Below are 21,726 nucleotides of genomic sequence, written 5' to 3'. Positions count from 1 at the left end.
TTCTCACGTTAACTAGAATTCCTCGAGAATATAAAAATTCCTTATATCCATAAAGTTCTTATAATATTGCTTTAAAGCCTCGCGTCTACGATGTTAAAAATTGATTCAAGTTATAGGATAGAGAGAGAATTGACCAATCACATTATTAATCAGTTGGCTAAATTATTCAAGTGCGATTGGTCAATTTTTTTTTGTTCACATCTTGGATTAATTTTTTGCATCGTAGATATAAGATAGATGTATTCGATTTGCTGACTCGACCCGACTCAAAATCGATAGTGAAAAATCGTCTCTTTCGGTTTTTTGGCAAAAAAGTTGTCTCTTTCGGTTTTTGACGAAAAAGTCGTCTCTTCCGCTTTTTTGGCGAAAAAGTCGTCTTTTCTAGTTTTCGACGAAAAAGTCGCCACATTCAGCGCATTTAGATTTCTAATGCCTATTTCCACCAACGCAGATTACCTTTGATCTCAGTTTAACTTACTCTTTATCTTTCTTTAGTTCTAAGAATTAGAAAAAGATAAGGAATAAGTTAAACTGAGATCAAAGTTAACCTACATTGGTGAAAATGGGCATAAGGGCCACTTGCATCAACGCCGATTAACTTAATCGCCGATTAACTTAAATTTTTCTATCGGAATTGACCAATCGCATTTGTCGTTAAGTAAAATTGACCAATCATGGTTGACACTTAATCTACGATTAGTTAATCGACGTTGGTGCAAGTGGCCCTAAAGGTCTGATTGGATATTTAGAAGAATACTCCAATGGGCGCGTTCATCAGACTTAATATGTGAGGTATTCTTCTAGATTATCCAATCCTGCCATTAGATCTAGAGAAATACACCAATAACCGCGAGCGCTCAACTGTTGAATCCGCTGAATGCAGCCAATAAGCAAACTGCAGCCATATTGGGTCTACATGGGTGCGTTCAAAATATTATTCGTGCGCAACGTGCCGGAATTACAAAAAAATATATTTGCGAACACACAATTAAATTGTAGGGCTGCGTTCAGAATAAACATCCGGGTGCACCGAGGTATCATTTTATCTTTCTTGTTTATCGAACATTAACACTGGAGCTGGTGGTGAAAACGAGGGGAAGAAGTAAACGGAAGTTTCGCCGAACCCAAATATCGGTTTTTCTCGCGTAACACATTTTCTCATTTCGTGCCACATTTCGAGGCAGCGTTGTATAAGCTTGCGTAACTCGAGTAACTTCACGTCGGTGTGATTCGCGCGCGTGGTCGTCGTCCGAACGATTTCCTAACCTCGCGCTGGGCGGGCGAGCGCGGGCGAGCGAACTCGTGGTCGTAACGTGACGAGAGAACATCGCAGCGGAATCAGGGTCGCGCGATTTGGATAACGTAGAGCATACTCTGATCCGGTAACAGAACAGAGGAGCCGCGCAGAAGAATGAGCCCGCTGAATAGGGGGCCGCTCATGGGGCCCAGATTACCGCCGGCCGGCATGCGTCAGCTCCCACCACCCAGGTTTCCACCAGCTAGACTAGCACCCCACGGTATCCCGCGAATGCGGCCGCCGCCGTTGAATCCAATGTTCAGCCTAGGCGGCCCCCGGCAGAGGATGCCGCCGCTACCGCCGAGACCTGCCGGCGGGGTGACACGGCCCAACGGCATGCTGCCGAGGTTCCCGCCCGGCGGTCCCAGAGCACGCGGCATGGCGCCTATCGTGCCGTCGATGGGACCACGTGGCTCTGGACCACCTCGCGGGCCTCCCATGCGAGTGTGGCCTCGCCGAATGCCGCCTCCACCGCCGCCACCACAGATGATGCCGCCACAAATGAGGTTCAAGTACGGCGCGGGTCACAATGGAAATGCCAAGGGCAAAGCCATGGGTAACCCAAAGAAAGAACGCAAGCTCGAAGTACGTACCCTGCTCTCTTCTCTTGCCGCATTTTTTCAAGTGTCTTTCCTTCAATTAATTTTGGTGAATTTGAAAAAAACTCTTGTTTGATTTTATAATATTATTTCCAAGTATACAGACTTCTGAAAGAAGAGCACCAAAATGTTTATAATATGTTCTTTTGTTGCAAACTGTAATTTGATGATAAACTTAATTTAATTAAATTTTCTTTTTACTATATGATTAACCTCCTGAGGACTAAAAAGTTTTTATACAATTTTTACAGTTTTAAACTTAGGATTTTGTCATTGATCTATGAAAAAGATGGCACTATTCTAGAACCAATATATTAGTTTCAGGTCTAAAAGAATATAAAAAATTTTTTTCTTGTATTTGAGCTTTATGTTATTACATATTTTTGGAATAACTGTTTAGCAGCATTTGCAGAAAAAAATTTATAAAAAATGTATAAGAATGTACCAAAATTTGAGATGTAATAAAATAAAAAAATATATGAAGTTGCACAAAAAAAAATTAATAAATGTGTACATATAAGTGTATATAAATACAAAATAAGCAATGAAATATATTTAAATCGTTAAAAATTGATATAGTTTCTGGTCCTCTAAAGGTTAATATTATATATGTAGATTTTAATTCTAAAATAAATTTTTGTATTAGTTATTAAGTTTTGGCACCTAAGTCTCATATTGGAAATTGTAATTATTTAGGAATTAGAATTAAAAAAGCCATGGATGACAGATGAAATTCGTAATGAGATTCAAAGAAAAAACAAACTGTACGCTAAGGCAAAAAAGAACAAAGCTGCAGTAGAATGGGAAGAATTTAAGGATCTTCGAAACAAAGTAACGAGGATGATAAGAGAAGCAAAAAATGAATACCTTGCAAAACATCCTGAACAGGTATCCTTTTTTGTTTTTGTTGTGTCAAAATTTTGTAGCATTTTATTATTTTATATTTTATATTTTTGTTATTGAAATATTGTTTTCTTAAATTTTCGTGAAATAATTTTGTATTCTAACACATTTCACATTTCTTAAATGGTCTACTCCAATTTTTGTGTTAATTTAATACAAAATAAACATGTTAAAGTATATTAGAAAGTAACACAAACATTATGTAAAGTATTGTAAAAATTTAACACAAAAAATATATAACAAATACAATTTTGAAACAAATGAAAACATAAGTAAAATCTTCAATAAAATTAATATTTATTATATGTTTGCACATAAATTTTATTCAGTTATTTTTATTAATTATATTTTAAAATTACATTATTTTTATGGTATTTGTTAATTTATCCATAAATTGTGTTATTTTAATACTACGAAATGTTGAATATCAATTTAATATAAGATATTCAAATATTCAGCTTTATTATGTTAAATTAACACTTGGATATGTTAAAAATATTAACAAGGACCAATTTTGTACATAAGTACGAAATGCTTTTTAATATGCATAATGAAAAAAAAAACAGTTATAGTAATATTGTATACTAATATTACTTTTGCCTGTTTTGTACAATATTTTCATGATACTTTAATTTTTCTTTTGTCTTTTATCTACCATTTTATATGTAATTTATTTATTATTTTAAAACGTGTATATGATAATGAATGTGTACATGTGTGTATATGGTAATTAGTATATGTGTGACACAAATTATTACATAGATAAGAATAATTTACACAATAATTCTTTCTTCTTTTTTAGGCATGCTACCCGACTGTAAATGACAAATAAATTATTGTTTGTTTTAATTATTTTTTTAAATTATGAGAAAATACTTTTTTATGTTTTATTTTAAAAGTAAAAGCATGATTGGTTTTTCTAATAAAGCTTGGGTTATACTTTACTAATTTATTATGTATGACAAATTCTTTTTTTTATATTAAAATTAGAGACGCGATTGCAGTAAAATAGCTAAATTTGATTTAATGTTTGGTTTGCAAGTATCTACAGCATGACTATATTTGAAGAATCGTGGAATATAAATGCCTGATTTATATTATTGACAGAACAAAGATTGCATCATCTTGTTAGTTCTACGGCGAATGTAAAACGTACAATTAATATATAGGCCATGGGAATGAGTTAATAGCAAATATATTATTATAAAGCGTACATTTTTCTTAATTCTAAACATATTTTCTGCAAACGTATGGTAGTCATTGTGTGATGAAAATTCGGTCTGTTCCTTTCAATGTTGATGGCTTAATTTGGTTTTACAGGCTCAGAAAACAGATAATACGATTGAATCCGAGGGTAATCAGAAAACTGATTCGACTGAACAAACAGAACAAATGGAGCAAACGGAGGAGACGCAGCCTTCCAGCGAACAGGCACAGTCTTAAGCTTAAGAGGCTACTCCTCCCCGTTAAAGAATTACATGATTCAAATGATATACACAAGTATCTGTTTTCAAACTTCAGAACGATTTGATCCTTATGTTTTGATACTATCTAGCAAATTTGTTTACTCGCGTTATAAGACCTATAATCTTGATATCAAGATATCGACCTCTTTCCTAATTATTGCAACATTGTGATGTATTTTATATTATTTACATCATAAGTGTATGCTATTTAACAATGTGCTGATAAAGACAATGTTCAGAAAGTAGCTGCTAGTTGAAATAACAATAGTCTTAGGCTAATTGTGAGAATTAATGATACATCTCGTCTCCTTTTTTTATATATATTATATATCAATATTGTATCTTCTCATGCAGATATTAGATCGTTACATAAGCACTTGTAATATGACAGTTAATTAGATGTATTGATTTTTCATCTGGCATGTAAGAAAACTGGCCGTTTGTGAATAAATTTTTCTCAAAGTCTTCTTTATATCTAGTATATACATGGCCAGTGTACAGTGCCACAAGCTATTCTACATATAAGAAATAATATATAAGAAACAATTATATGTTTAAACTGTGACATTAAAATAGATAACGAATTTATAGATTATTTACATTTAAAACGAGTATTTTAATGTAAGTATACAAGAAAGTCTGAAGTAGCTTGTGGTTCTGTTAGATTAGTACTATCACTTTTATAAATGATCATGATTATATATATGTATCATATTTAAGATACTTGTTCATTTCATAAATGACTTCCTGAAAATAATAGAATGATATATAAAAAAAAAAAACGAATTTGTAATTGAAATGCATATTGTAAGAATAAATCATATTTCTATAAGTTCTAATTCTCTGTTCCCTATCATTCTATCATTATAAATCACTAAAATTGTTGACGTGTTGAGACAATCGTTCTGAAATATGAAAATAACTTTTTGTGATTTTTGCAATTTAATAACTTCCGTTTAAAGACTGCTGAAGCAATGATTAATGCAAACTGTTATATGCGCGAGTCTTATATTAATACACAAGATATAAATAGAAATGCGTTTTAATATGTGTATACATATATTATTGATACTTATAACATTATAGAAAAATACAATTGTGATTGTAAAAATTTTTTAGAGTAGTAAAGACTTTATATTATTTACAAATTATTTCAATGATTAAATTTTTAATATCGCAATGCATTTAAAATGCACTATGTAACCTGTGTATATTACTATTGTATGAAAAATGATTAATTAATGCTTCGACAAAATATGTGTAAATTTATAATTGTTTAAATAAGTTGAAAAGAAGTAAACAGTGAAGGAAAGATCTGTGTTTCGCATATGCAAGCGAATTTATAGATATATAAATAGAATTTCTGAATACCCCGGCTGATACCCCATAACTTCAGATGTTATGCAATAAACATTTGTTAACAAAAAGGTAATATATAATAACAGATGCACAGTACAAAATTATGGTATTATATTTGCTTATAACTGAAGATATATAAATAGAGTAATAAAAATTGTGTAATAAATCATAAAGTAGGATTAAGGATGACAATTTAACATTGTTGATTATGAACAAGTAAATTTATCCCAGAATCTTCGTGTAAAAAAGAAAGTAACGATTTTTAGGCTCATCTGCATCCGGACGAAGAGCCGAACGATCAAAGAGATGAAAATTATGTCAGTTCTGACGACGACGACGACAACGACGATGACGATGCCAACGCCAACGTGTCGTATTATTGCGAGGTCTGCGATAGAGATTTCTCATCCGAGAATGATCTCTCTGAACATAAAAGCACACATACGAAGTGTGGAATTGATGGCTGCACGTTTTCGGCACATCCTTTGCTCGTTGAAAAGCATATTAATATGCAGCACCGTACTGGTTTGTACCAAAGAATGAAGGATTTATCGACGCCGGAAGATATCGAGAAATGGATAATGGAGCGGAAAAAGTAAGTTTATCAATATTAAAATGCAAATGCATTAGCAGGATTAGATAGCGACTAGTTAGAAAGTTAAAAGTTGAATGATAAAGTTTGAATGTTAATAACTTTTAACTTAAAGTTAATTTTTAACTTTAATTGATTAGTTTTAAAATCCAAATTTTAACTTATTAACTTTTTTCTAAGTTAAAAATTTACCTATGTAAAAAAAATACATTTTCATATAAAAAATAATATTTCTTCTAAGAAATGATTCAAGACTAAACAATTTATCGGTGCGCAGTTTGATGAATTGGAAAACGAAGATAAAATCACGAGAAATACTAGCATTAAGATCTAATTCCGACAAGGCTCTTTAGTTATTTTCACATGTGTTGATCTATTATTGTATTGATAAAAACTATTTGCAAAGAAATATTTTCTTTGTTATTTCCTATAAACTTAATTTACAAATAAAATTTTAACATTTGACTCCATATTGTAATTATTTTAATTAATCTAATTTTTAAAAAATTACATTCTAATTTAAAATATATTTAGTTAAAAAAAAATTAATTCTACTCTGTGCATTAGTAAGTAACAAAAATGTGTTTCCCAAATGAAAAAAATAGAAGATATCCCACGGAAGAAAATATAAAATTGCGCAAGGCAGAAGAGCTAGAAAAAATACAGAGAGGAGAAGTAATCAAGCAGAATTCTAATGTACAAACGAAAACAAGGAAGTTACGTGAGAAAAAACGTAAATTTCGCAAACGACGTACGCGTGAAATTAACAACAGTTATATTGATATGGAGGAAACGTACCGAGGTTTACGCCCGTTTGCTGGAATAGGTAAGTTATACTGCGGGACTACTTTCATTAGTATGGATTTGTTTTGCGAAAACAAACATTAAAAAACGAATAGATAAAGATCTGATATATTTTAAATATATCAAATTGACATTTTGATTCTATAAATTAATTGTACTTTAACATTGAAATTATATTAATTACTTAAGTTTTGTAACTATAATTTATATTAATAATTAAAAATTTTCTGTTGTATTTTTTGTCACACAAAATATCAGATAAAATTAATTCCTTGCTACAGCTATTTTGCAAGATGATGATGCGGCTTGCTTAGATGAACAGGAGGGACAAACAAGTGAAAAATTTATCGACAATATCTCAGATGAAGATGAACTACCACAAACATCTATGGCACCTGAGCCCATTAATTTACCTGTAATCAGTTTGCCTACATTATCTTTAGTAGCGGATTATGAAAGTGAAGATGGTAACTAATGAAATTTTAATGCTTGTTAATATACAATCAAATGCGCATATATTAGTTTTTTTACTATTTGTATTTTTCTAAATAAGAATATCTCAAAATTTGTAGTTATTTAAAGTTTTTTATATATTGTTATAAATATTCTTTTATAAATTGATTTTGTTTTTAGATGAAATGCCGGAAGAAGTGCCGATAAAAAAAATAAAAACGGAGGACCTGCAAGATGATAAGCCAACAGAAAATACAAATGGAGAAAATGCTACGCAAGTTTGTAAAGAGACTTTTAACATGCAATCTTGTACCGACACGGGTGATAAATCAAATAACAAACCTCAAAATACTACCTCAAAAAATCAAGATAAGCAATATCGCGAAACAAATCGAACTGACAATATGATTAGTAACAAAAATGAGAAATTTATAAAGAAATATCGCAATAAGTTATTAGAGAAACTACTTTCGCGTTCTATACAACATGAGAGAAATTTAATTTGCCAGTGTGTGAAATATATTATAGAAAATAATTTCTTTGATATAAATTAATCTGAAATAGTAATTATGAAAATAATCCAGAAATAATTTTACATTTAGACTTCAGGTTTTTTTTTAGCTATGAGCATATTTTCAAAGTATAAATGTAAAGTTTTATAATTATGATAAAAGGGACTGTGATATTAAACCGAGATATAATTTTTGATATAAATTAATCTAATAATAATAATAATTATGTAAAATAATCTAGAAACAATTTTATATTTACAGATTTTAGTTTTTTTTTTAAGCATATAAGTATATTTTCAAGTACAAGATGTAGAAAGATTTATAATTATAAAGAAAAGAGAGATTTGTGTGATAGTGAAGTAAAATATATATTTTTTAAATTATAATTTTTGTATGAATATAAATTTGTCATCAATCAGAAATGATTTAAAATTATTTATAATCTTTCAATTATTTAATTTATACATAAGCTATGTATGTTTCTTTTTCTTCTTTTTCGTGTGTTTTTTCTCAGATTCTTGTATGCTATCGTCTTCTGATGTTCTCTTTTCGCCTGTCTTTATAGAGATAAGATGTTTACTGTGCTTGCCAGACAGCGCACTAGTCCATTCTGATTCCGATCCCTTGATAGCATATTGCTCCAAATTTTCTTTCTTCAGTTTCTCTAATTCTGCTTTTTGTTTAATTTTCAATTCCTACAAAATACAATGTTACTTTTAAACGTTGTGTAAGTGGGAGGTGAAGAAGAAAACGAAATATGTAAACCTTAGCTGCGCTTTCTAATTCATCGTGTAAACTTTGTCCTCCAAGAGGATTCAATTTTACTTCTTCATTAACCGCTTCTTTAGTCAACATAGTGCTCTCGATGTATTTTTCCGCCACTGTATTGAAATACTGGATCGATTTACGTATTATACGATTGAATAGACCAAGCAACTGTGAAGATGGTAAATTCAATTCTTCTGCTAATTTGTCGACCGTTTTATGTTGTAAGCCCAGGCCAAGTAAAATTGCCTATACAAATTTTTACATATTATAAAGAAACAGGAAACATTCAGTATGAAGTAAAGCTATCAGGAAAAGACCAAAATATTTTACCGATTGTGCTGGTGAGAAATGAGTGTCTCCCATCATATTTAAGAAATATAAGCGTGCTAATGACGGTATTAAATCCATAATTAAATGATAATCAGCCATGTTGTTACTGTACATTTGTAAGCGCTTTAGATCGTACGATGTAAAGTAAACGTTTAACGTTTCCTTACTCAATGCTGAAACAAATATTTAAAGTTCAGTTTAAATTTATAAATATTATTTATTAAAGCATATCTGGAAATGAAATTAATCTCATAGCAAATAAATACAGAAATTAATTTTTTTTTACTATATACAATACTAGAAATTAGAATGGCACCGATGGTATGTCTTTTATTTTATGAGATTTAAAAAGTTTAAAAAAATATTAATTTGGTCAATCTTGGGTATAGTAACAAATAATTGATAATAATTAATAGTATAATATACTTACCGACAGACTTTAAGGATACTGTCTTGTTAATTAATATACTCAATGCAAGTGATGCTGCGTAAGTATTAAACGAGTAGGATAGCAGACTTAAGAATCGTCGACGGAAATCGCTCCAATAAGCTTGCAACCACTTGTCGTTATCCTGTTCCGCATTAATTTTACAAAGCATTATGCAGGAATGCTCTCCCGTTATGTCGTTTGCTGTTTGTCTGAAAAATTACATGTGTTTAAGACTGGTCGACTTTCTTTTATCGATATACATACCTTAAATACACAGGTATGAAATTAGACCGTTTCCAAAATTTCAGTAGGTGCTCAGTAACTCCAAAAGACACCCCAATGTAATCCAAATGCTCCGGATGTCTTTCACTTAATTTCAATAGAAGCGGCGGCAACGAACTGCGAGGTTCTGCAAACACAATTATAATTAAAACTTTATAAATCGTATTTCAAAAACACAAGTATTTTATTTTAAATAAATTTTATAAATAGGAAATAGATAAATAGTCATATAATACCAATAGTTTCTTCTAATAAATCGACTGCTTCATCAGGAACATTTTTTATTTCCGCCACTGGTTCTTGCATAACGCTTTCATTGATATTAGGTATTTTCATCTCGTAGTATTGTTTCAATAGTTGCAACGCGCGACTACCATATCCCATCTGTAATTTGTTTTTTTTTTCTAACAAATTCATATAACTTTTAATTATAATAAGTTGTGAAAAAATATATGTACTCCTATGTAATCAGGATGCGTAGCAATCCTAACAATGCGCGCGCCAGACAATACTGGAAAATCTTCGTCTTGGTACTGCTGAGCAATCGTCCACGGTATTAGATCGCCCGCTGCCCTACGGCCTCGTGCAAGACCATCGTTTATGCTAGTTTTGCTAACTTGGCCTTCTAAGCATATCTATATATCAAAAAATAAATTAATATAAAAGATTTATCTCTTATGTATAGAATAAATAATTCAATTACAATTATAAAATAAAAAATAATTTAGACGAGAAAATGCATATGTATGACGTGGAAAGCTGTGAGTGTAAAAAAATGTTAACATTTAAACATTTAATTTTGCATTTGATTCTTAATGAAATGTAAAATGTCCGACTGTTAAGAATTTATTTATATAGTAATTAAACATAGTTTGTAGAGTGCATAATTAACTAAGTGTAGTGTAAGCTAAATACAAATAGATTTAAATTTCGCAGAATTATACTTACTTGAAGAACTACTAATATCTCAGGTAAAGTCTTTTTATTAGAATCTACAGGTCCCAAGAGACAGAATAGATGATGCGCAGGTGCGTCAGACATCATTTGTAAATCATTAGGGGTATTCTAAAATATATTAATAACTCATCAAATTAAAATATTAGATATAATTTCATGTGAAAAAATATATTTTTATGTTAAAAAAAATGTACATACTTTATAATGTGATGCAACATATAGAGAGACCAATCTCTGCAAGAACAGCTCGGAAGCCTTATGATACGAGAATAATGTGTCTCTGAAAAAAATTAAGAATATACATTAATTTTTTGAATTATAAGCATTTAAATTATAAGTATTTGTGGTGATTATGGCAGTTTGCGCATTTGTTCTCTGTGTCAAAGGTCTGGGATCAAATCAATCCAGAATATATTTTTAATTGATCATTACCTTTTGAAAGGCAATGACGAACTGAGAGTACTTTTATCAAGGCACCATGTACAAATATGTATTAAATAGAAAGTGGAGATAACACCATATCCAATTATCATTTACCAATAGATAATCGTAAAATTAAAATTTAGATAATGATCTTTAATTATAAAGGACTGATTAAAAGAGATGTATTTGTAAAATTATTTTTTAAAAATACCTGTTTATGTAGTACAACTGACACATATCGGGAGGAGGACATCCGGAAAGGACGGGAGCATGTGTAGCATTCAGGCAAAGTAAATTGCACAGCCAGTCTTCTACAGAATCACCCGGTTTATAACGTATCGATTCGTCGAGAGTAAGTTCGTGTAACTGTCTTCCGATAAGACAGTTTTTCTCAGTTTGCTCCTTCTCGCTCTTCCCATTGTGGCTGTTAGACCCAGTGGTCTGCGTCCTCAACTGCTGCAGCAATTTGAGCGACAAAGATCGACCTGTGCCTTCGTATCTATAAATATTAATGATAAATGTGAGAGAAGATAATTTATCGATATTCCAAGAAAGTTTGAATGATTTACCCGTTTATAGTCGACGAAAGAAATATTAGGTAAGGTCCAAGCATTGCTTTGACATAAGGTAATGGAATTGCTGCTGCTTCGTCGATCACAAGCAATTCTGCTTGATTTAACTTCTGGTTGTCAGTTGGATGTATATACTACAAAAAAAGAAACAAAACAGTAATGCGCTATTAAATCGTAGTGTCAATGAAAAAAAATCTGAATATTCTATTGTTCAGTAAATTGTACAAATATATCTTACTTCTGTTTAAATGTTTATTTAAAAAATTTCTAGCAAAATCTTCTTAACACAATTACACACCTGAATTGTTTGCCGATGATCTCGGAACACATTTACGCGTACAGTGGCTTTATTGAACTCTGGATTTGTGGATTGCACTAAACCATAGTCGAGATGTTCCTGATATCCCAACGCATCAAATCCTACGAGTATAAATAATTATGTTTCGTAAATGTTGATAAGGTCTACTGATTCGATGTCCATGCAATGACGATTAATCTAACAAACTTACCCTTAAAGACAAATTCAAAGAGAGTGTTCAAGTTCTCCGGACTAGGACTCGAGATGTATATGTTGGAATATCCAAAGGTAATAGCTCCAGCAATGGCAAGTCCTAACGCAGCGGATTTTCCGCGGCCTCTAGCTGCGGTTAGCGATACGGTAGATCGCAAAGTTTTCTCGGAGATACATTCGATAAATTTAAGGACTGCCTTTGCCTGAAAATATTATAATTATTATTATATAATATAATTAAAAAGTATTTAACAATAGTCGCATTATGCGATTTATTAGTTTATTTTTGCATTAATTTACCTGATCGACTGTTTTGCAGCAATTAATTAATGCAGATACAGGCTGAGTGTCCTGTAAACTTTCCTTCAAAACATCCAAGCTCGACTGTTCCTCCGAAACAGCTGATTTAGGCACAGATTCTATTCTTAGATTATGAGAGGAAATAGGCAATACGTTCAGCTGATCATCAACGACTAAACATCGAGTGCACGAGGCCATCGACAGCAAAAATCTCTCATTAAATCGACATATTACATCCTACATTGATAAATAAGAAATAAGAAATTATAATATTGTTTAATATGCAATTAAGAAGTAATATTATATTATTACCTTATGAGCTTCCGTACGAAATCTCTGATGAACATCCATGTTCATCGTATACAACTGCTTCAAAGAGTTCATGGACTGCAGCAAAAATACAATGATTCCACCACCTTCCACGGTCTCAATAGTACGCGCCAATAAGTTTGGTGTAATCGCCTCAAAATCCTAAAATTATAAAACAAAACGTTGTAACAAAAATACTTGTAAAATATTTGGATATGCAGGATAAGATAAAATTTACACATACCTGTAATACACACATGCCATAAGTATTACCTAATATTCTGTGTGTCTCGCTATAGTAACAATAACGAATGTTGGTCGAAATGACAAACAACTCAAACGGGTCATCCTCGTTAACGTCCAATTTACCTGACTTGATTTTCTTCTGCAACGATTTCATTCGTTTCTTTCTGTGGCTACTAAAACCCAGATCTTTTTTGTAGCACCACAGTACAGAAGGCCTAGCTTTGACGACAGTCTTGGATAACATATGGTGCAACAACACTACCTAAAAAAAAAATTTTTAATATACATTAAACAACATATATCACTCATTTACTATAACATAATTAAAAAATTGTTGAGTTGTCTGTGAAAAAAAGAGAATTCTGATGAGAACTGAACATATTGAGTGAAAAGCCAACAATTCATGTACAATCAGTAAACTAAAAATCAAATTTAAAAATAATATTACAAGATTTTAATGATTCAACATATTTAAACAGAAAAATTTTGTTTCTTTGAAAAATCAAAATAAATCAAAGGTAAGGGTAAACATTGAAACATATTAGCTAATTAAAGTCACATTTTTAATGGCAAAAATAAGAATATGCATATAAACAGTATATAAAATCTCATTATTAAAAACATTTTATTAATTTAATTCTATATGGTTAAAACCCACGATTTTATGAAATCCAATATATGCTATTTCAATTGTTACATTCTTAATAATATATCACTTATTTGTGATATATTATTGAGATTGTCTATTGATAATCTTTTTTAAATCTAAGCATTCAAATCAGTAATAATAATCAGCAAATTATTTATATTTTTGAGGTCTTCATAAATTCATGTAATAAAAAAATAAAATTAAGTAATTAAAAAATTTTTAAACAACTCATCAACTTAATTCTTTCAATTATATTAGATCCGCTGTTTGAGTTATGTTAAAAACGAAATTTATGAGAAATTATTGGACTGCTAAAACAGATTTTATCTGCATATTTTCGCATACTCACTTGGTCCCTTGCCTTCTCGCCGACGATGGCAAACATTGTCCTGTGTCCCATGGTAACGCCATTCTCTATTAAAACTCGTATCCGATTATCTATCTTCTTGCGAACCATTCTAACGAGAATATATCGTGCCTATATATGAACGGTACACCTGAAAATTTCTCTTCCTCGTGGTTCAATTCAGTTCAGTTGGTTAAATTGGCTCTTGTACCTTTCTGAGATATTGGTGATTATTCAACCATCGCACTTTAGAAACTTTAAAATACAAAATTAAACTTGAAAAATCGAATTAGCAATACAAGTTGTTTGCATGAGTAATCCTCAAAAAATGTTTTTAGTAGAACATACAATCATCAAACGTGCATCTTACCACACTTTTACTCCGGCTTCTTTTTCTTCTTTATCAACCTTTTGATTCACGTAATAAATCGGAATACTATAATTTTAGGAATGTCAAGCATTAAACTCATTGACCAAAGAGTTTAGTCATGTTATTAACAATCCAATCCAATTAAATTTGATAAAATGTGTTCAATCAACAATATTACCAAATATTACCCCGGCACTCCGACCTCGTGGTACGTGGTACATTCGTGGATTATGCTCAGATGGCAAGTCGTATCGCAATTTCCGGCCTCTACGGCATGCTGAAATCCAGCGCTCTTATTGGTGGACGATTAAAGATGCGACATGGAACACACTCCAAAGGCACACCCGCGATGCCTTTCATCGAAAAGGAGGATCTCTTCTTGCATCCGTGTGTTTGCCGGTCGTCGCGGCTTGCAAAACAGAACGGGAGTGGTTCAGGCAGGTTTAGGTTATGGTGAGAAATGTGACGTACGCGCGACAGGGCGAATCGCTGACGGATACAAACAGCGCGTGATGCGACATGCGACTCTCGAAATGAATGGAGAGACACCGACGTGGATGTGCACGTTCGAGTTGCGTGACTTTTTTCGGCGTACCGGCACGTGGAGGAAAGGACATCTCGGACGAGGCGATCGTTCGCTCGATCCTCTCTCATGATCCACGATCTCAACGTGTCTTCGTTCTGTTCGGCGATAACTTCATTAGCGCTCTAATATCGACGATACAACTGAACCTACTAGAAAACGGGTTCAGTGCGTGACGTTCCTGAAACCTTGCGATTCATCACATAAATTAGAAATCCAAAGGCTAATAAGAAAAAGAACTTTGTTCGCGGCGTGTCGCTGCTTTCATAACTTCTGCGTGGTTCTATAATCATTCGGTTTGTTATTTTTATGGGCGGATGAGATAAGAATGATTTGGAAAGTTCTGCCGACCTTGCAAATAGTTTGTTACCGATCGACACGTACGTTTTGATTTTTATGGGATTGCGTCCTTAATTCTTTTTTTTTGTACCTTGATATGTCTATGCTGGAAGCTAACGTTTGACACTCGATCCTCAATACGAAAAATGGTAGAGAAGATTCCACTACGAAAGACCATCGCTCGACTGGACTTCCCAGCGATCATAGCCTTTGGCAATCCTCTGCTAGATACCCTTGTGATACTGAAGAACGATGAGATGATTAAGAAGTATAATCTCAAGATAGACGGCGAGACAGAGTTGTGTGAGAAGAAGCTACAAGAGTTGATCGCGGATTTGCCACCAGAGTTAATGAATACATTTGTTAGCGCACACATTTTATGTTTGCATTGTATATGAAATTTCGTTTTTTCAAAATGTTTTAGTTCACATTTGCTGCTGTATTTATTGAGAATACATTTACACTTTTATGTTTTTATTCAGCTAATTATTTTTGGTAGAATGGCAAAGAGAAGAAATTGTACATAGTATTTATTTATATTGTAATATGATGTGAACAAGAAGTTGCACAATATATATTTAATAGATTGACACGTAACAATATTGTAGATGTTACTTAAAAAATATGTTTACAGTGAGAGCATCAATATTTCTTTTTCTTATTTGTATTTTGATTTTTACTTGCTCTCCATCTTTTTTTAATTTTTCATCTAGAAGGAGATGGAAAGTAAATTGAGTTTAAAGTTAAATTATATTGATGCAAAGTAATCTTACACAATCATTTATTTAAAAAATATTAATTTAAATAGTACAAAAAATATTAATGTAATAAAAACAAAGGCTCCATAAACAGAATCAAGGTCAATTAACCAAGCAATAAAAATCAAATTTTATAAATATGAATAAATCTATATAACAAAACGTTTTGACTTTATATAGTTCTTTTAATTATTATAACATCAATCGATTAAAGTTAATTTAATTCCTGTAAATTATAACATAATTGATAGTCAAAAAGCTTTGTCATAAAGTTAACTATTGAATATTAATGTAGTTTGAATTTTGTTTCAGTCAATTACATAAAAATTGTATATTAATGATTAAAATACAATTTTTTTAACAGATTACTCATTTGGAAATATAAAAAATAAATATAAAAAAATTTTGTATATTTTAGGCTAGAACAATATACAAATCCCGGAGGATCTGCGCTGAATACATTGAGAATCTTACAGTGGCTCTATGACGAGACTCATGAATCCCAAATTAATATTTTCTGTGGTAGTCTCGGGACCGATCAAAGAGGTTCGATCTTAGAAAAATTAGTTCGACATGCAGGAGTGGATGCGAGGTAATTTTATTGTAATACACAATATACAATGTTGAGTTTTTTTTAATATAAAATTTATAATATTATGTATGTTTTATCAGGTACGCCATACATCCAACTTTGCCTACTGGATTATGCGTTTCTCTCGTGTACAATACGTCTCGCAGCCTTGTCGCTAATCTTGGCGCGGCTAGTGTATATACATTGGATGATTTGAAACAGGCCAATCTGCAATTAGATAGCATGAAAATAATTTACATTGAAGGGTTCTTTGTGACACATAGTTTAGATGTGGCCAAGGAATTGGTCAAGCGGGCGCAAGAGAAGAATATTATTGTAGCCTTCAATCTTAATTCTTTCTATATATTCCAGGTATATATGAGATATAAAATATTATTAAGATGCATATCAAATAATAATATAATCAGTATATCAAATTAATATCTGATTTTTTTATTGTATTTAGAAAAAACATACTTTATTAAGAGTTTGCATTTATATGAGCTTTTTCAATTTTTGAAGGATCATCAAGCGGCCATTTGCGAAATGGTCGGCCACGCTAAAATTGTATTCGGTAATACGAGGGAAATGATCGCGCTAGCTCAGGCGTTGAACGTCAAGTACGATGACGTTGCTGATATACCTTTTCTACTGAACAGCTTGAAAAGGATCACAATGGACGTTTCTAGCACTAACAGTAAGGATTGGCTGGCCGACGACGGTATATTCATTATGACGCGGGGCGGATGCGCGCCGTCGATAATTGTATGGGGCAGGGGACAATCCGTACAGGTTTGTTTCTTCAATCAATAGAATAAATGAAGACGATCGGAAAAGAGAAAGATGTAAAAAGTTCAATTCTTTCTTTTTCTTTATAATTCTTTTATATTTGTTACTTCCAGGTGCAGCCTGTCGTGCCTAAGACACCTATCGTGGACACAACGGGTGCTGGTGACGCTCTGGCGGCTGGCTTTCTGGCCGGTGTCCTGGCTCACTGGGATCCAAAGAGTTGCCTAGAATTGGGATGCAAGGTTGCGTCCTACATGATAACCAGGCCCGGTGTTACTGTGCCGAGCGGTGTGCCCCCTGATTTTCTACCATAACGATTCGATCTCCCTAGAATGCTAATGACTAATCGTTACCTGATAACGCATAATTGCAAAGTTATTTATTGCCTGAAAGTTCTATTAGCGAATTGTCGATTGTTAGAGTGGTAACTACCATTCCTCGATATTATGTCCATATTTTGTTAGATATTTATTTAATTTTATTTATAACAGTATTGCATTGCAAAGTGATATAATATTTAAGAAAGTTTATTTATTTAGACTATTATCGCGTTAAACTCGAATTGTCAGACTGTACATTTTTAAATGCAGTATTTATATTGTTAATATTACAAAGTAACAGGGAGAGTTATTAGAGATTTCTTTTGATAATCGTTGCCACTATAAATCTGTAGTTTACCTGATGTTGCAATGTCCAGAAATATGTAACAGAGTTTGTAATTAACAATTATATAAGTTTCCCTTTCTATTTTTTTATTATAAAGTATAGAGAGTGATGTGTCAATGTTGTTAATGTCATATATGTATATATATATTGATACAAATATACATGCTAGAAAATGTTATAATCACATTCATTTTTAAAAAATGTCAATTTTTAACTTAATTAATGTATTAAGCAATTTTGTTAACATAGATAAAGTTACTAATGTTTCATTGTGTAATAGAAAAAGATTAAGATCGAAGTTATATTTTAATTTTGTTTCAATTCTGTCAATTAAATTAATTGCTGCTTATATCAAAAATGATCAGTGAAAAGCTTAAAAATAACGTTTAAGTTATAAAACTAAATTTATTTAAAACTAAAATTAATGACTTATAAAATTATTCTGCTTTAAAAACACAAATTTTCTTTTATAATTTTTGGGTTCTTCAAAGCAAACAAAATTAATTTTTATTAAGTTTTTTTGTTGTAAAGCAGACATCTGTTACCTAACTGCTTTAAAATTTAACAAACTATGCGGCAAATATTATCCACTGTAAATATCCGGCTACGTAGATCAAGGTACGTGTTTCATGCGTGTCGAGGCGCCAGCGAATGGATTCTGTCGTAAACAGGTTGATTTCTATGCTTCTCTCTCTGACTTTATTCAAATACCAAGCGTCAGGTTAGACGGTGACCAATATAGTACAACCAAACACAACGTTTATATTGTATAATTTACATATTGTTTGTAATTTTTGTGATTAACCTAACTCTGGCGTAAAAAGGTGGATGAGATGCATCACCCGGCCGTGGAAATTCACGATGCGTCGGCGCGTCTCCGAGAGTTTTGACAAGCGAGATAGGAAGCGAGAGGCGTGCCACTTTACAGGAAATAAACATATGATTTGTTATCACGTACGCACAGCAACAACGATAGATATTAAAGCGCAGTGCTGCGACTTTAATCATATCAGGTTGGAGATCCAAGATTGGAGCATGAGAAGAAGAGCGACCGTCTTCTCTTGAGACGTGCATGCCGCGTCGGATTTGAAGTAATCTGTTTCTATCTGCACCGAGATCGTCGCACGATCATCACGATGACGCCACAACTGATTCAGGAGAAGCACGTCAAGTACTTCCAGAGGTTACTACAGGTTATGCCTAGCAGCCTGGCGGATTTTGACTCCACCAGACCGATGATAGCATACTTCGCGTTCTCCGGTCTGGACCTGCTCAATTCGCTGGATAAGATCGGGGAGCAGTCCAAGTCCGAGGCGATCGACTGGATCTACCGGCTCCAGGTCGAGGGTGCCGGCCCGCGCTCCGGCTTTCAAGCGTCAACAACGATACCGAATGATATACCTGATTATCAATGCGGTCATCTGGCGATGACCTACACCAGCCTGGTGACCCTCCTGATCCTCGGTGATGATCTCAGCCGAGTGGACAGACAGTCCATCGTCGAAGGGGTCCGCGCCTGCCAGAATCCTGATGGATCTTTCACAGCCATGGTCACGGGATGCGAGAGCGACATGCGATTCTTATATTGCGCTTCCTGTGTTTCTGCAATTTTGGATGACTGGTCAGGCATGAATATACCAAGTGCTATCGACTACATTTTACAAAGCATTGTAAGTTTGCAGTCGAATTATTATCTACATTGTTTTTTACGACATTGTTGTCTTTATCTTTTTCTACTAGTTGCTGCTTAACAGATGACTTATGCTATAATAATTGCAGTCGTACGACGGCGGTATTGGGCAAGGACCTGGTCTCGAGTCTCATGGAGGCTCCACGTTCTGCGCTGTGGCGAGTTTGTTTCTGATGAGAGAGCATATTAATGTATCGGACGTACTGACGTGGGACCGTTTAGCTCGGTTAAAGCGCTGGTGCCTTATGAGACAGGACGGTGGATTTAATGGAAGGCCTGGTAAACCGTCCGACACGTGTTACAGTTTCTGGGTTGGTGCTACGCTCGAGCTACTGGAGTTCCTCAATTTTTCAGACGGCCAACAGAATGAAACGTTTATTCTTAATACCCAAGACACCGCCATCGGAGGATTGGCGAAATTTGATAACACTCGGCCTGATCCCTTACACACATATTTAGGTAAATGCAAGATAATTTACATCGTGATTTTACGAAACCTAAATAAGATTATGCATTAGAAATTGAAGATTACAAATTGGAGATTAGAATTTAATCAATCAGAATGAAATGGATTAAAATTAAAATCCTTCAATTTTCAAATATCTTAACAGTGATTAAAATAATTTTATAAATAATAATATCAATATAAATACAAATAATACTATTTTTTTAACAGGTCTGTGTGGCTTAAGTCTTTTGAGACATCCTGGACTGTGTTCGATAAACCCCGAACTTAATATTTCTCAACGAGCTTACGAGCATCTACAACGGATTCATAAAAGATGGCGAAGTGATTTCAGTGCATAAATATTCGACGAACTAGTAAGGATCATATCAGAGACGCACAGTACTTAATAAATCAGACACTTTTTTTACATTCAGTCGTAATTTCCATTCGCATTTCATTGCATTCTTTGCACTGAAGTCCACATTCTAAAGATGTCAATTACTACTACAATAATCATAACTTAAACGGTGTTTTATTTTATATTATTTAAAGCTGCTTGTTGAAGGCTTGTTATAAATGTACATGTAAAGTATATTAAAGTATAAATATTATATCTCCATAGATACATTGGATAGGAAAGAATATTAATAAAACAATTTAGCTTACTCTTTACAATTTGTATTTTTTACTCCCTATATTTAATTGTCAATTAAAGGTGTATGCAAATAGTTTGAATTTGAAACGAATTACGTTAGATTCGATTTGATTCGTGTTTGAATCTGAAAGGTTCGAGTAGTTTGATTAGTTCGAGAATTTCAAGTCGATAATTCGATTTCGAATCAATTGACTATTTCGTTTTATTTATATTTCCTGCGATATCAATCTTGTATATAATTGTATCAATTCTCGTGCCTAATTGTCGATTTAAAAAAAAACTTCTATATATATTTTCTAATGGTTTTCGTTTAGTATATTTTAGTACTAACATTTAGTACTTTAATAAGTGCAGCGCTGTCTATGGATAAGAATATAACAATCCTTAAATACCTTTCTATATTTATAACAGTTTCATTACTTTTTTCCTTCTATTATTTTTTGTTATTTTTATTACATTTTATTGTTTACAGTTGACGCGCGCGACTATTTAAATTTGAAGTACGCGCAAAGGACGCTGGGATATGTACGCTATACACAAACAAATGACATTTCACAAGCATGTCAATTTAATAACGTAGAAAAAGGTGCGCTGTTTCGAGGGAGCTTTTATTTTCGACAGACGTCAATTTTCGTCGCTTGTTCATGACGACGGGAATTTTTCGTTTTTTGGAGATGCAGCGGGAAGTGCACCTCGCACTGAAGCTCCACCCCATGACGCTCCTCCGCCAATCGCGCAGCTCGGTGCTA

The 21,726-nt window shown here is 32.8% G+C and overlaps 4 protein-coding genes across 4 annotated transcripts; 3 read left to right on the top strand and 1 right to left on the bottom strand.

Annotated features, from left to right (window-relative positions):
* Positions 1-992: 992 nt before the first annotated feature.
* LOC105207639 (nuclear fragile X mental retardation-interacting protein 1) lies at positions 993-8,371 on the top strand. Its single transcript, XM_011177198.3, has 6 exons — positions 993-1,882; positions 2,593-2,784; positions 5,891-6,219; positions 6,822-7,042; positions 7,302-7,487; positions 7,654-8,371. The coding sequence occupies exons 1-6, from the start codon at positions 1,412-1,414 to the stop codon at positions 8,025-8,027; spliced, it is 1,773 nt and encodes a 590-aa protein (XP_011175500.1). The 5' UTR covers positions 993-1,411; the 3' UTR covers positions 8,028-8,371.
* Positions 8,233-14,689, bottom strand: LOC105207640 (RNA cytidine acetyltransferase). The gene is made up of 19 exons (XM_011177200.3): positions 14,657-14,689; positions 14,479-14,544; positions 14,112-14,363; positions 13,112-13,375; positions 12,871-13,029; positions 12,559-12,795; positions 12,257-12,461; positions 12,046-12,167; positions 11,745-11,881; positions 11,387-11,674; positions 10,951-11,032; positions 10,744-10,860; positions 10,254-10,430; positions 10,032-10,179; positions 9,778-9,922; positions 9,514-9,722; positions 9,084-9,256; positions 8,751-8,999; positions 8,233-8,680 (listed from the first exon to the last, which is right to left on the bottom strand). Exons 3-19 carry the CDS (start codon positions 14,217-14,219, stop codon positions 8,456-8,458), a joined length of 3,045 nt encoding a protein of 1,014 aa, XP_011175502.2. The 5' UTR covers positions 14,220-14,363; positions 14,479-14,544; positions 14,657-14,689; the 3' UTR covers positions 8,233-8,455.
* Positions 14,690-14,912: 223 nt separating this feature from the next.
* LOC105207638 (adenosine kinase) lies at positions 14,913-18,365 on the top strand. Its single transcript, XM_011177197.3, has 5 exons — positions 14,913-15,746; positions 16,577-16,750; positions 16,831-17,101; positions 17,252-17,521; positions 17,632-18,365. The coding sequence occupies exons 1-5, from the start codon at positions 15,547-15,549 to the stop codon at positions 17,830-17,832; spliced, it is 1,116 nt and encodes a 371-aa protein (XP_011175499.1). The 5' UTR covers positions 14,913-15,546; the 3' UTR covers positions 17,833-18,365.
* Positions 18,366-18,822: 457 nt separating this feature from the next.
* On the top strand, positions 18,823-20,994 carry LOC105207637 (geranylgeranyl transferase type-1 subunit beta). The gene is made up of 3 exons (XM_011177196.3): positions 18,823-19,854; positions 19,964-20,333; positions 20,551-20,994. Exons 1-3 carry the CDS (start codon positions 19,321-19,323, stop codon positions 20,679-20,681), a joined length of 1,035 nt encoding a protein of 344 aa, XP_011175498.1. The 5' UTR covers positions 18,823-19,320; the 3' UTR covers positions 20,682-20,994.
* The last annotated feature ends 732 nt before the right edge of the window (positions 20,995-21,726 follow it).

This window comes from Solenopsis invicta, chromosome 14 (genome assembly GCF_016802725.1).
Source record: "Solenopsis invicta isolate M01_SB chromosome 14, UNIL_Sinv_3.0, whole genome shotgun sequence".
Taxonomy (NCBI): Eukaryota; Metazoa; Arthropoda; class Insecta; order Hymenoptera; family Formicidae; genus Solenopsis; species Solenopsis invicta.
This window is presented reverse-complemented; position numbering and strand designations above follow the sequence as displayed.

What these genes read in the sequence shown, in the direction of transcription:
- LOC105207639 (XM_011177198.3), top strand. Translation starts at nt 1,412, where the DNA reads ATGAGCCCGCTGAATAGGGGGCCGCTCATGGGGCCCAGATTACCGCCG. An exon ending in TTGCAAAACATCCTGAACAG is followed by an intron (nt 2,785 to 5,890) that starts GTATCCTTTTTT and finishes AACGATTTTTAG; the next exon opens with GCTCATCTGCATCCGGACGA. An exon ending in GGATTATGAAAGTGAAGATG is followed by an intron (nt 7,488 to 7,653) that starts GTAACTAATGAA and finishes TTTTGTTTTTAG; the next exon opens with ATGAAATGCCGGAAGAAGTG.
- LOC105207640 (XM_011177200.3), bottom strand. Translation starts at nt 14,219, where the DNA reads ATGGTTCGCAAGAAGATAGATAATCGGATACGAGTTTTAATAGAGAAT. An exon ending in GCGAGAAGGCAAGGGACCAA is followed by an intron (nt 13,376 to 14,111) that starts GTGAGTATGCGA and finishes TTTTTTTTTTAG; the next exon opens with GTAGTGTTGTTGCACCATAT. An exon ending in TTCATACCTGTGTATTTAAG is followed by an intron (nt 9,723 to 9,777) that starts GTATGTATATCG and finishes GTAATTTTTCAG; the next exon opens with ACAAACAGCAAACGACATAA.
- LOC105207638 (XM_011177197.3), top strand. Translation starts at nt 15,547, where the DNA reads ATGGTAGAGAAGATTCCACTACGAAAGACCATCGCTCGACTGGACTTC. An exon ending in ATTCTTTCTATATATTCCAG is followed by an intron (nt 17,102 to 17,251) that starts GTATATATGAGA and finishes CAATTTTTGAAG; the next exon opens with GATCATCAAGCGGCCATTTG. An exon ending in GCAGGGGACAATCCGTACAG is followed by an intron (nt 17,522 to 17,631) that starts GTTTGTTTCTTC and finishes TGTTACTTCCAG; the next exon opens with GTGCAGCCTGTCGTGCCTAA.
- LOC105207637 (XM_011177196.3), top strand. Translation starts at nt 19,321, where the DNA reads ATGACGCCACAACTGATTCAGGAGAAGCACGTCAAGTACTTCCAGAGG. An exon ending in ACTACATTTTACAAAGCATT is followed by an intron (nt 19,855 to 19,963) that starts GTAAGTTTGCAG and finishes TAATAATTGCAG; the next exon opens with TCGTACGACGGCGGTATTGG. An exon ending in TCCCTTACACACATATTTAG is followed by an intron (nt 20,334 to 20,550) that starts GTAAATGCAAGA and finishes TTTTTTTAACAG; the next exon opens with GTCTGTGTGGCTTAAGTCTT.